This window comes from Asparagus officinalis, chromosome 7, assembly GCF_001876935.1.
Source record: "Asparagus officinalis chromosome 7, Aspof.V1, whole genome shotgun sequence".
Taxonomy (NCBI): Eukaryota; Viridiplantae; Streptophyta; class Magnoliopsida; order Asparagales; family Asparagaceae; genus Asparagus; species Asparagus officinalis.
Genome location: NC_033800.1, coordinates 35,545,408 through 35,557,788, shown reverse-complemented (window position 1 = coordinate 35,557,788; position 12,381 = coordinate 35,545,408). Strand labels below are relative to the sequence as shown.

General features: G+C 34.6%; 2 protein-coding genes across 2 annotated transcripts in view; both read right to left on the bottom strand.

Moving 5' to 3' along the window:
- LOC109850724 overlaps window positions 1–237 on the bottom strand; it is a 3,728-nt gene extending 3,491 nt beyond the window's left edge. Inside the window, 2 exon segments of the mRNA XM_020420794.1 lie at window position 1; window positions 3–237. The exon segment at window position 1 is cut by the window's left edge and continues 67 nt beyond it. Coding sequence (XP_020276383.1) covers window position 1; window positions 3–193 — 192 coding nt within the window. The 5' untranslated portion in view covers window positions 194–237.
- LOC109851024 (SWI/SNF-related matrix-associated actin-dependent regulator of chromatin subfamily A-like protein 1) overlaps window positions 970–12,381 on the bottom strand; it is a 27,008-nt gene continuing 15,596 nt past the window's right edge. The window contains exons 18-24 of the mRNA XM_020421127.1: window positions 9,339–9,404; window positions 5,598–5,666; window positions 5,422–5,526; window positions 5,136–5,261; window positions 2,553–2,611; window positions 2,410–2,446; window positions 970–1,445 (exon numbers count right to left, since the gene is read on the bottom strand). Coding sequence (XP_020276716.1) covers window positions 1,257–1,445; window positions 2,410–2,446; window positions 2,553–2,611; window positions 5,136–5,261; window positions 5,422–5,526; window positions 5,598–5,666; window positions 9,339–9,404 — 651 coding nt within the window. The 3' untranslated portion in view covers window positions 970–1,256. The remainder of the gene's footprint in view (window positions 1,446–2,409; window positions 2,447–2,552; window positions 2,612–5,135; window positions 5,262–5,421; window positions 5,527–5,597; window positions 5,667–9,338; window positions 9,405–12,381) is intronic.

Below are 12,381 nucleotides of genomic sequence, written 5' to 3'. Positions count from 1 at the left end.
GCATGAGCCTGGAGCAGGGCTTGCAGTCGGATCTCATCAGCTCCCCCTCCGACCACCCAAACGCCCTTCTCAACGCCATCCTCTGCCTATTTCTTGTGCTCACCGACACGGTGAAGGAAAATGAGAGGAGATGGAGAGACTTGCAGCTGCCTATCAATAGACCCCCAAAGTCCAGAACCCAAGTGAATCGCATTCCGGTCGCGGTCAGTTTCACTTTTAACCCTGGCGTACATTATTATTATTTTTTTCGATTTACTCCCTTACGTTTTTCATATTTTTCGAAACCGTCCCTCAAATCAATAAACTTGCTATTAGGTGCTCGACTTTTGAGCGGTTTCAAAGGCAGTCCCTTGCATCATTGAAACTGTCATCAGTTTGTTTTGATTTAATCCCTCCCCAATTGCTAATTCTAGTCTCGGTTAAAGGGACTAATTTGACGCACAGAACCAAGGTCAACTAGTTCCTCAATTCTGACCGTCACTTAATGTTAATACGTCTTTTTGAGCTAATAAACAAATGCACACTATTATACAAGGATAAAGAACGAGAAGCATAATCGTAACTTTCTATTTTGAAGAAGTACAGATAATTCCAGGGTACATTTCTCACCTTGGTATAGTAATCTATTTTCATTATCCGTAAGCAATCAAGAAAAGAAGATAAAATATGTAAGCATCGTCTGACACTCTTCAAGCGCTCAGTTGCAGATAGGGATGTCGCATGCAGATTGTTGGGAAAATTTCTTTCCATTCACCGATATACACCGCAGATTTAGAACAGCAGACATGAGAACAGAACTGTCGCTGACGGTGGACTCTAGAGGGGTTTTAAAAAAAACACGATGATAAAAGAAGTTTGCATTAGATGATTGCAGAAGAGACAATAAAAAGGTGACACAGTTTGATGCACTCGGAGCATATTTCGTAGTCATATTCAAGCGCAGAGAGATAAAAGCCACATGGAGAGAAGTATCTGCGAACGAACAGAGGTTTCCTACGGGCATATGACATTTATACACGGGAGCTCAACTGATCATTTGAGTTATTTTTCCATTTCCACGTTTTTGTGTGACTATGACTTCAAACCTTTACATCAAAATCGAAGACTATTGAAAATAGGTTACAACTCCTGATCTATTCGACTAGGTTACAGAGATGAGAAAGATATATAAATACATACAACATTAAAAACTATTCAACCTACGTATATGCAAGTAAAAGAGGTGAACGAAACCAGAAAAAGGAGACATCCTTGTTTCAAAATTTCAGTCTCTGGGACTTTGGGGAAGTATCTGGTGCAGTAGAACAACGTTTTACAAAGGCGTCCAATGTCTTCTGCTTTCCAGGGCTCAACATCTGATTTTTAGGGGTTGATTTATGCTTCGCAGGGCTGCTGCCTGTCAGATTGAGGGTCACTTCTAGCTCTTTTTGCTCACCATCAAGCACCTGTCGAACCAAAATGCAGAGATTTAAAAATATCAGGGGATTTAATCTGATAAGTCAGGCGATTTCAACTTTTAAAGATATTGATCCAACTAAAAATGATCAGGGGATCAACTCTGAAATCCTAACACCACAAGAGAAAATTCGTATGATACATTCCAGGGTTAAATGCGGACATACACCCTGCACTATCGCGAACTTGAGCTTACTACCTCTTTAGTTCCATTGTTGTGGACAACCCCGCTGAGTGAAAATTTTTTGACCCTTTTCAGGGGTCTATCTCCAGCATTAGATTTTTCACTCGGGGGCAGTCTATCTGCAATGATAGTAACTCTTTCAGGGGGTTTATCTGTAAGACTGTAAAAACGGAATTACAAGGGTAGTAAGTTCAATTTGGTGATAGTACAGGAGTCTCTGTAATTAACCCTATATTCTAAACAAGAAGCAAGATGGTTGTCATACACAAATAATTTTTAAAAATAGAGTTCGAAAATAGATTGGATAACCAAGTGTGACTAGGTAAACATAAGGAACAGCTAAAACAAGGGTTCAGTAGCACAGTAGGTCAGATCTATCTTATGATCTTATCTCCGTTGCTCTGCCCATTGAACGCAATGTTTGTCATATCAGTTGACCACAAACTGATCAGATATCAGTTTTCAATAGATTCAACTGAAGGACAAGAATCTGAGATGGACCAGATTTAGCATTTTCCGCCATGTCAGACACGCAAACTTAACAAGACACATACAAGCGGTACGCTACTCTAGTCAAAGTATATAAAAGAATTTGTATAATCCCATACAAATAAACGAAATGTATAAGTTATGATATGGTGGAGAAAAGCAAGATGGTGCAATGTATTATCAGTCTCACTCTTATCCAATATTTATATAATGTAATAATTATGTACTCAGAGGAGTTTGATGCTTTTAAAAGAAATATGCTGCATGATTTCAGAGAGAACCTGGCCCACGTTATCCAATTTGCTCTGAAGAACGTCCCTGGAGAAATCACAAGTTGACAATCATAAAAACACCTTCCATACTCAAAAAACAAATTGTGGGAACAAAAAGAATTAAAGAAGTGCAGTAGTGTACAGAGACATACCACATTATGTCATCTGCAGTATCATAAGCAAGCAGATAATATACATTAACCGATGAAACCTAATAAAGGCAGAAACAAGATAATGTCTCAGAATAAACAAGTATTCACATATAATTGATATCTGCAGAAGAAATGCTTAATAAAATAGAAGATGTAGATGAGCCCAGGTCGTCATAATTTGAAATAAATTGAACCTCGTTATGTTAATCCAATCAGCTCAAAGAAGCAGAGTTGGTTTAGAGCTGATGCTTAGTGATGCGTCTTAACATCACTTAACAACATAAGATATAATTAGTTACCATTTTCAGTATTTGAATCTGGTTTCAAGTATTTAATTTCTGGCTTGATTTTGTAATTGTCAGGTCCTACTAGCTTGTTGAGGGAAACATATCATTACACCACCTTTACCGACTCTGATTTAAATCATCTTTAACATTCAAGGTGTAACGTTCAGTTTAAATCATCTTTAACCTTCAGTTTAAAGTCTCCATAAACCATGGATTGATTGCAAGGTGGAGGGGGTTTTCTTATCAAATATTCATGCAAACAGGACTATACCAGTGCCTCTTGTGTACTGTGAAGAGAATCTAGTAATTTCACTAGTGTCATATGGCATCAACCACCCAATAGATTATGCACATAATGAGCAGTATCCGGTAGGCGTGGAAGTGAACCAAATAGTTAACAAATAGTTCGGTAATTGCTTGTCTAATTATTCAGTTTTATTCAATTCAAAAGGTCATTTAGTAGTAAATGAATAACTTCAGTGTTTGGTTCATAAATGAATAGAATTTAACCAAATATATATTCGATTAGATTGATTATTAACTATTTATTTATATTTTACATTTTAATCCTAATTATAAATACTATGCATCCCCTACTTTTATTATAAATTCATTCTATATATACAAAGTAAAGAAGTTTATGTATCTGGCCAATGAAGACCTCTGGCCCAAAAAGAAATGGACCTTATCCTGGCTTGTCTAATACTTCTAGCTATAGAGAATATCCGTGCTTATCCTTTACATTTTCTTTCCTAGTTATCCCCTAGTTTACACTTTAATCCTTGGTTTTCAACCACCTCTCACGTGACTGCATCAGCACCCCCCCCCCCCCCGCCGCACATTCCCAATACGCCGACTGCTTGTCCGTCTCTTCGCTACCAGTATCTATATTCTTTCTCTCGCCGGCCATTCTCATATGCGCAATCACTCTCTGCACTCGTGTGTTCCTCTCGCCAGACATTCTCTCACTCACGCGGTCAGTTCTCCCTCCTGCACAAACACTCTTTCTTTTCAAATATTCACAAATAATATTTGAAGGTCTGTGTCTATAAACAATCTGAATCTAAACACTATTTAGCATTGGAATCGAATCAAATTCAAAGCGAATCCGACTTTGAGTAGTGCACTACTCGATTTGATTCCATTCCACCCCTAGTTTCCGTAACGTGGACATATGAGGCTTCAGGCCATTCATTCAAGCTACAAAAGATTGCACAGTTTTTTCATGTGTGATTGCACATATGAAGGTTGCCGTTTATATTGTGTACCATGACATTGCATTTGGAGGCTATAAAGTGATGAGCAAACTTGACTCCAATTCTCTAACTGCCAACTCTTTAACTGCATCCTTGCCTTGTCTAAGAAAGTCAAGAGGACAATTCTAACATTAGATATAATTTCTGGACAACAAACAAGTGCCATTACCCAACATGCAAAACAGATATTCATATACAACATTATTTGAAAATGTCAGGTTATGTGCACAGCTGTCTCTTAATATAGAAAAGCATCTGGCGTATACAATTTCATGTTTCATTCTGATGCGCATAACATTATTTAGCATGGATTGCCATTCCAGTAATTAAAGTATGCTCCAGGGAGAACTTTAGTAGAAGTTGAAGAAACAACAGTAGTTTGCTTCCGACGTGCCAAAAGCAACAATAAGATACCAATCGTAAAGAAAGAACCAAAAGTAAAGAAAGCTAAGTTGCATGGAAACGGGTACGAGTTCCAGTATGGGTACATGTACGAGACACGACAAAATTGTAAATTTTGTAAAATGTATATATATATATATATATATATTAAAATAAATAATTTACATAAGATCATTATTGTCTTTCAGTTCATGTCATTAGAATTAAAATTCCCATCACATTTTTAAGTTTCTTATATTATGTTGATCATTATAAATCAGAAACTGCTATTTTTTGAACTAGACGCTCAAACGACCCTTTAAAATTATAGTTATGAACTTGGGTATGGGCTGAAACGAATCTGACCCATGTCTAATGAGTTTCAAGAAATGGATGTGAAGTGTAAGATATATGTCCAAAACGTGTTTGACAAGTGTTTTAAGTTGAAACGTATATCATATAATTGAGTACATGTCTGAATAAATGTATACATATATCCAAGGAGTGTCCATGAAGTTTGGATATGGGTAAATGTCGGGTATGTGTCTTGTATGGGTACTGCTTCATGATAGGAGTACAGGGTTAACATAGAAAGAAAGATACCAAAACAATAGAACTGTCAGAAAAAAGGAACACAAGCACTGTAACATTATATCCACCTGGCCAATCCGATGAGCACGATCTTCTGCTTGTATTATATCACCTGGAGTCCAGGTTAATTCAGCAAAGATAACCGTACTAGCTGCTGTTAAAGTCAATCCAACACCTGCAGCTTTAATAGAGAGCTGCACAACACAAATTAGCGTCTTAACATAAAACCTAATAAAGCAAAAAATAGGGAACAATTTGATGACGGAGGAGAAAAATTATACAATGTAGCAATAAGAAAATTGACAACTAAATTGAATACAAAGCAACTCCAGTATATTTTAGAAGAAACCATACAACTGCTGCCTTGATTCCATCATTCTCTTGAAAGTCATTCACAAGAGCCTGCCTCGATGATGACGCAGTATGACCATCAATTCTGATACACCCAACTTTCTTCTTCTGCAAAAACAAAAAATGATCACTAATGGGAACTAAGCGTCTGTTCAGAAGATTGATAAGGTTATTCTTACCCTGAGAAATGCATGTATAGCATCAATCATCGGTTGGTGATGCGCAAACACTAAGAATTTGCAATCTGCCTGCAAAAAAAGGGATCACAAAAGGAAGAAAGCACAAAATTATAATGCAATTGTGCTAACAGCCCAAAGGGTTATGAGACAAAATTTAATTGGCAATGCTATATCACATCAGATAATAGAATAACCTAAGTCAAACATGGTTAGCATCAGTTCTACAAACTTCAAAATAAGAACAAGCATCCTAGCAATAAACAGGACGCTAAAACAATAAAAAAAAACATTTTAAACTATAAAGATATCTATTCCCAGAAGAAGAATCGAATATGAAACATGCTCATGCAACAATCATGGAGACATAATTATGAAAGGTCTACAAGTCACAGGGGAGACCTGGAAAGCATAAGCCAATAACAAGCACTGGTTCACCATTTGATTCTTTGGCAGGATCATTTTTTGACTTTAGATTGGTGTAGGTGTACCGTTCTTTTCATCATTACTTGACTGCATGATAATTATTTGGGAAAAATGCTTCCAGCCCCCAAAACCCAAGAAAACGTGCTCCCCCCAGACTTTGTCAAACGGGTGTTTCGCCCCCAAAAATAAAGATTTTGTTCTCTGAGCCCCCAAAACACAAAACCCAAGAGATTAAAATATGTGAAGACCATAATACCCTTCTCTCTCTCTTTTTATCATGATGTATACAAAACCCAAGAGATTAAAATATGTGAAGACCATAATACCCTTCTCTCTCTCTTTTTATCATGATGTATTGAGATGATAGGTGAAATGATTGATGGGGATTATTTTATTATTTTCGTTGTTGATGAGGGGAACTAACTGTTTGTATTGGGCGATTGTTAAAGTTACAGGTTAATTATTAAGGTTACGAGTTAATTGTTAAGGTTACAGATCAATTGTTACGGTTATGGATCCCTTCTCTCTCTCTTTATCATGATGATGTTGAAATGATTGAAGGGAATTGTTATTTTATTACTTTCGTTGTTGATAAGGAAACTAATTGTTTTTGTTTGTATTGAGAGATTGTTAAGGTTACGGGTTTAATTGTTAAGGTTACGGGTTTAATTGTTAAGATTACGGGTTTGTTGTTAAGGTTATGGATCGGTTGTTAAGGTTATGGGTCGGTTGTTAAGGTTACGGGTTGGTTGTGAATATTACACGTTGAGATATATATATATATATATATATATATATATATATATTGTGAAGGTTACGGATTGGTTGTTAATGTTACGGGTTTGTTGTTAAGGTTACAGGTTTGTTGTTAAGGATATGCGTTGGTTATGAATGTTACGCTTGTGAAGTTAACCTACACAACAAACCCGTAACCTCAACAACCAACCTATAACCTTCACAACGAATATTCTAAAAACCCGTAACGGGTTGGTTGTGAAGGTTACGGGTTGGTTGTTAAGGTTACGGGTTGGTTATGAAGATTACGGGTTGGTTGTTAAGGTTACACGTTTGTTGTGTAGGTTAACTTCACAACCAAAACGTAACATTCACAACCAACGCATATCCTTAACAACAAACCTAGGCCAAGTGACCCAAAGTATTCATTCCACTCAAAATATATATACATATATATATCAACGTGTAACCTTCACAACCAACTCGTAACCTTAACAACCGATCCATAACATTAACAACAAACCCGTAATCTTAACAATTAAAACCGTAACCTTAATAATTAAACCCGTAACCTTAATAATCTCCTAATACAAACAAAAATAATTAGTTTTCTCATCAACAACGAAAATAATAAAAACAAAAATAATAAAATAACAATCCCCTTCAATCATTTTAACATCATCACAGTAACATCATGATAAAGAGGGAGAGAGAGAAGGGATCCTTAACCTTAACAATTGACCCATAACATTAACAATTAACTCGTAACCTTAACAATTAACCCGTAACTTTAACAATCTCCCAATACAAACAGTTAGTTCCCCTCATCAACAACGAAAATAATAAAAAACAAAAATAATAAAATAATCTACATCAATCATTTCAACTATCATCTCAGTACATCATGATAAAAAGAGAGAGAGAATGGTATTATGGTCTTCACATATTTTAATCTCTTGGGTTTTGTGTTTTGGGGGCACAGAGAACAAAATCTTTATTTTTAGGGGTAAAGCACCCGTTGACAAAGTCTTAGGGGGAAGCATGTTTTCTTGGGTTTTGGAGGCTGGAAGCATTTTTCCCTAATTATTTTCTAAAAGTCTATTTGTTACAGTGTGTCACTGAGGTTTGACTCTAGAAGAACGTGTCGTGTTTTAAAATCACTGCTCTTAGACGATTCATCCCAATGTTATTGTAACAGATTGTTGGTACAAAGGTGTTTGGAAAATTATTATAGAAGGATGCACATGAATTTATCACTTCCCTCTCTTCAAGAAGTGTTGCACGGATGACGGTCAATAAAATTCCAAAATCACATAGAAAAAATAGTTAAGCAGTAGTAATAAGATGTGAGAGGAAACAAAAATCTCAGATCTCCCGCAGGGGTTTGTCCGCGCTTTACCCAGACATTGCACTACATTGTCAAGTATATACTAAGCTGTACCCTACAGCAATTTTTTTAAAAATAGGATAGGACAGGAGTATGTGTTACATATTACTGTCGCATGTTTGGTGGACCATTATGCTCTCTTAACATTTTATATTAACGTATGAAAATGTTATCTTAACAAAAAGAATATGACAATGATTATGAATCTTTGGATTATAGTTGGATTAAGAGGGGGAAAAGCTGAATAGTCTTTACTATGAGTTGTTTTGATTCTTCCCTTACAGATGCTTCACAGATCTTTCCCACCATCTGTCGCTCTCTCCCTTTTCCCCCTCTTTTACACAAAATCCTTTTTTCAGGTGAGTTGTTCCCATGTTGCTACCGCAATGTTATTTTATGTATCTGCATTACGCACTGAGATTTGGTGCCTGGTAATACATAATTGGGATATGAACTATTACATGGTAACGACAATTTGTGTATTTTTAGCAACAGTAACATGTTCCTAAAAAAAACTACTGTAATATAAACAATAACCACAATTCATGAAGTAGTTGGAGAATGCCACAATATAGTGTAAAAAAGTAAATAATTAATGTGTATTATCACTGGACTGAGTCTATGTAACAAGTAACAATATAACAGGTATAACTTCTTAAACCATTAGGCAGCTAATAATAAACATATTAAACTATTAACAAAGTAACAAGTAACATAACAAAATAGCAACAACAAACCATTGAGTAAGAATCAACTAACAAATAAAGTACTAAATAACAAGGATAATTACCATTGTAACCATATAAGAATTTACGTGGAGATAAAAGGAATTATGTGACACTGTGCCCATAATCAATATTGCTATTATAGTGATTCTGTGCACCTGCAAATTAGACTATATGATGGTTGTGCGGCTTGCCTATAAAATATACCTGTCGACATGACATGGCCATAGGCTGCATAACAATTACATAATCAATGTTTTAATGGCATTGGGGAGACACGAGCAATTCATGTCTCCATATCCAACACAACCAGATTTTCTGAAAATCAAGGGGCCAAGTAAAACTGGTTTGCAACTTTCATTTTGTAAGGTAGATATGGACATATATCACATGAATATGATACGTGATGTATGGATTGCAGATTAGTATGTTGGGAGAGGAAAGTGCATATATGTTCATAGAAACAATTACCTCAATAACAGTACCCAAGTAATCCAGAACTGCAGGAACCTTTGCTTCAGCTGAGTCTGTATAAATCTGCAGTTTTGAAGAGGGAGGAAAAGATAAAGAAATTAATATAAATGTTTGTATGCCGAATATAGCAGAAGGCAGTGCGATCACAAGGTAAAGAAGATTTCATATTTATGAGAGAAGGTTATTTAAGTTATTTAAAGTTACATAGTATGACCTATGTGAGTTCTACTCAAGAGGATGAGTGTTCGACATTATTTTACATTCAGGAAAAAAAAAGCAGAAGCATAACTGTCCAAAAGGAATAATAAATTTAGAACCACAATAACCTTATAAATTCTTTGGCAATATGTTTAATAGTAATTGCATTGAGTCAAATATTAGTATTCAAGCAATGCATTTAATGATAAATGGTTCCTCTGAGGTGCTTTGCTTAAGCACTCAAGAGTTCACAAATTATATGGCATCTGTCCAAACTGTCAGGAATTGTTAACGGATAGATATTGTGTGCCAATATGATGTTAACTCTCAAGTTAGTAACAGATTGACTTAGTAGTGGATATTGTACCTTCTGGTAACTAGATGAACTGAATATACAATGTCAGGAAACTAGAAGCGAAAGAACTGCAGTATATAAAATATCTGCAATGTATCTGGCTAATCAGATTGCAGGGTCAATCACGATTTGATGAAGTTAGTCATGCACACAAACAATTTTTTGAACAGCATATAACCTAGAAACTTCTTATCCTCGCCATGAGTTAGGTTTTGAGTAGTAGTGCAATAAAGAAAAACAAATTTGTAGAAACCAGAAAAGAAAGATAGATTTCTCAATTAATTATAACCAAATTTAACCAGCTCATCCATAGGCTTAATTTTTACTATGCATATATACTAAAAATTCAGAGTTGGAACAGAATACTAAAGCAAATATACACTCAACAATCAATCAACGAATAATTTGGGGGAACAATCAACTAAAACTAAATAATTCTTCAAATTCTCATAGAAATCTCTATTGGTAACACCATTATGTCGTTCGGCATAGCTGACAGAGGAGACTTTAGATAAAATCACCAAGTTAATAAAGAATAGTAACAATATTGGTTCTGTGGTTGGTTTGTCGTGAAGAAGACATCCAAAATATAAGTAGCATCATCAACATTGAACATGCCTCACTTAAATCCAAGTCAGTTGTAAAACGTAACTCTATATTGAGAAAGGAAAGGTCGAAAAAACTACAAGTAGTTGTTAATCTGATATCAACTCTCTGTCACGGTACCAATTTCCTTGTGAAGGAAGCTATAGACAAGACAAAGTCTTGTGACGACTAACAAGACCAGATAGGTCAATATGCAGGCAAAATAGCTACCGTATTGATTATACGGTTCAAGGTAGAACCAGAGAGCAACTCAACCAGAGATTTGCCTAGATGAGAACTGTTTTCATCTCTGACGCATGACCCAAGAGCCAAATGAAACATAAATATGAATCTTGCACCGAATGAAACATAAGTATTAATCTTGCAAAGCCAATTGAAAGTGGATCCGAAAAATTAAAATGAATAAACGATCTTCATAAACTAAGATAACATAAGCACTACAATATGTTCACAAGAAAGAACCACATCAAAGAAAATATCAGAATCAATTTGATCATCATCCCAACAAATGTATCTCCGCAACCAAATACTAAGTATGTCAAAAAAGATGATAACACATAACTTACCAATCCTCCTCCTGTTGAGGTTAAATGCAAAAAGCACGTCTGTTAATTGTTTTATTATTGATTTAAATATCTAAAAATTAAAAATATTCACAATGATTTTAGTAAATAGAATCAACACAATTTTCAAATATAATAGTACAATTATAAAATATATCATCACAATTTCTCAACTTAAAACGTAGTAAATGTTTAACAACTAGTCCAAAAGCACATGTATTCCAAGTTTTTTTTTCAAAAAATCAAACGAAACACTCACAAATCTTACGCAATGTTGAAAAATACGATAATGTATAATTTAAGACCTCTCGATGGCTTAAAGCACAATGTATAACATGTTTATGTATTTTCTTATTGTTAATTTAAAATATATAAAAGATGTTCATAATAATTTTAAGAATTAGAAACAAATTTCAAGATACACAAATATTTTAATAAAAGTTCTTTAATTTAATACAAGCTATACAGATTTAATGCAGGTAATAGAGTAGTCAATTATATAATCACAAACTTACATCTCGTTCATAATTTCACATTCATTTTATTAGTCACGTTCATAATTTCAAAATCACTTAATGATGTCACCAAAATAAGCAATGAAGGCTTAACAAACAATTCAAAAGTTATAACATAATTACTTAAAGTTTTAAAAAAGGAAATACTCTAAGGTCTCTATAATAAAGTATATTGTAATAGTGTAGGTTATACTGAAATAATGCATGTTTATTCATAAGTCATATTCTAATAACGATTGTTCTATTGTAATAACATAGAGTTATGACGTGACTGAGTTATTTCAAAAGGTTACCGAATGTTTAAGGGCTATTAGGCTACGTGACACAAATAATGCGTTACATGCAGATTTTTTTTTAACAACATTAATAACCATACTTTCTGCAATATTAATAGAATTAGTAAATGTTTAGACAGAAGATGGACATAAAACTTGTAGCTTTTAGAAAGAAAGATACAGCCCTTATTATTTGGCACCAAACAAAATCAAAAGAGATGAAGTTGGGGCCGTTAGAAAGAATTTTGAACCATATTCTTTCCATCAGAATTAAATGAGGGCATTCATTTATATGATTTGCTTTGCTGATCAACATCATTTAAGGGTCCAAAAAACCAAAACAGATATTTTAGGTTCTTCTGTCCACACATCAAGTCAATACAACATGTATGTCCAATAATGGTATACTGTTTAGATAAACACTTTAGGGTATAGAAAATTACAATCCAAATACTTGATCGTGAGCTAAATACTTTGCAGCAATTTTTGTTGGTTATCAAAATTTCAACTAACCCACTCGTTATTCAA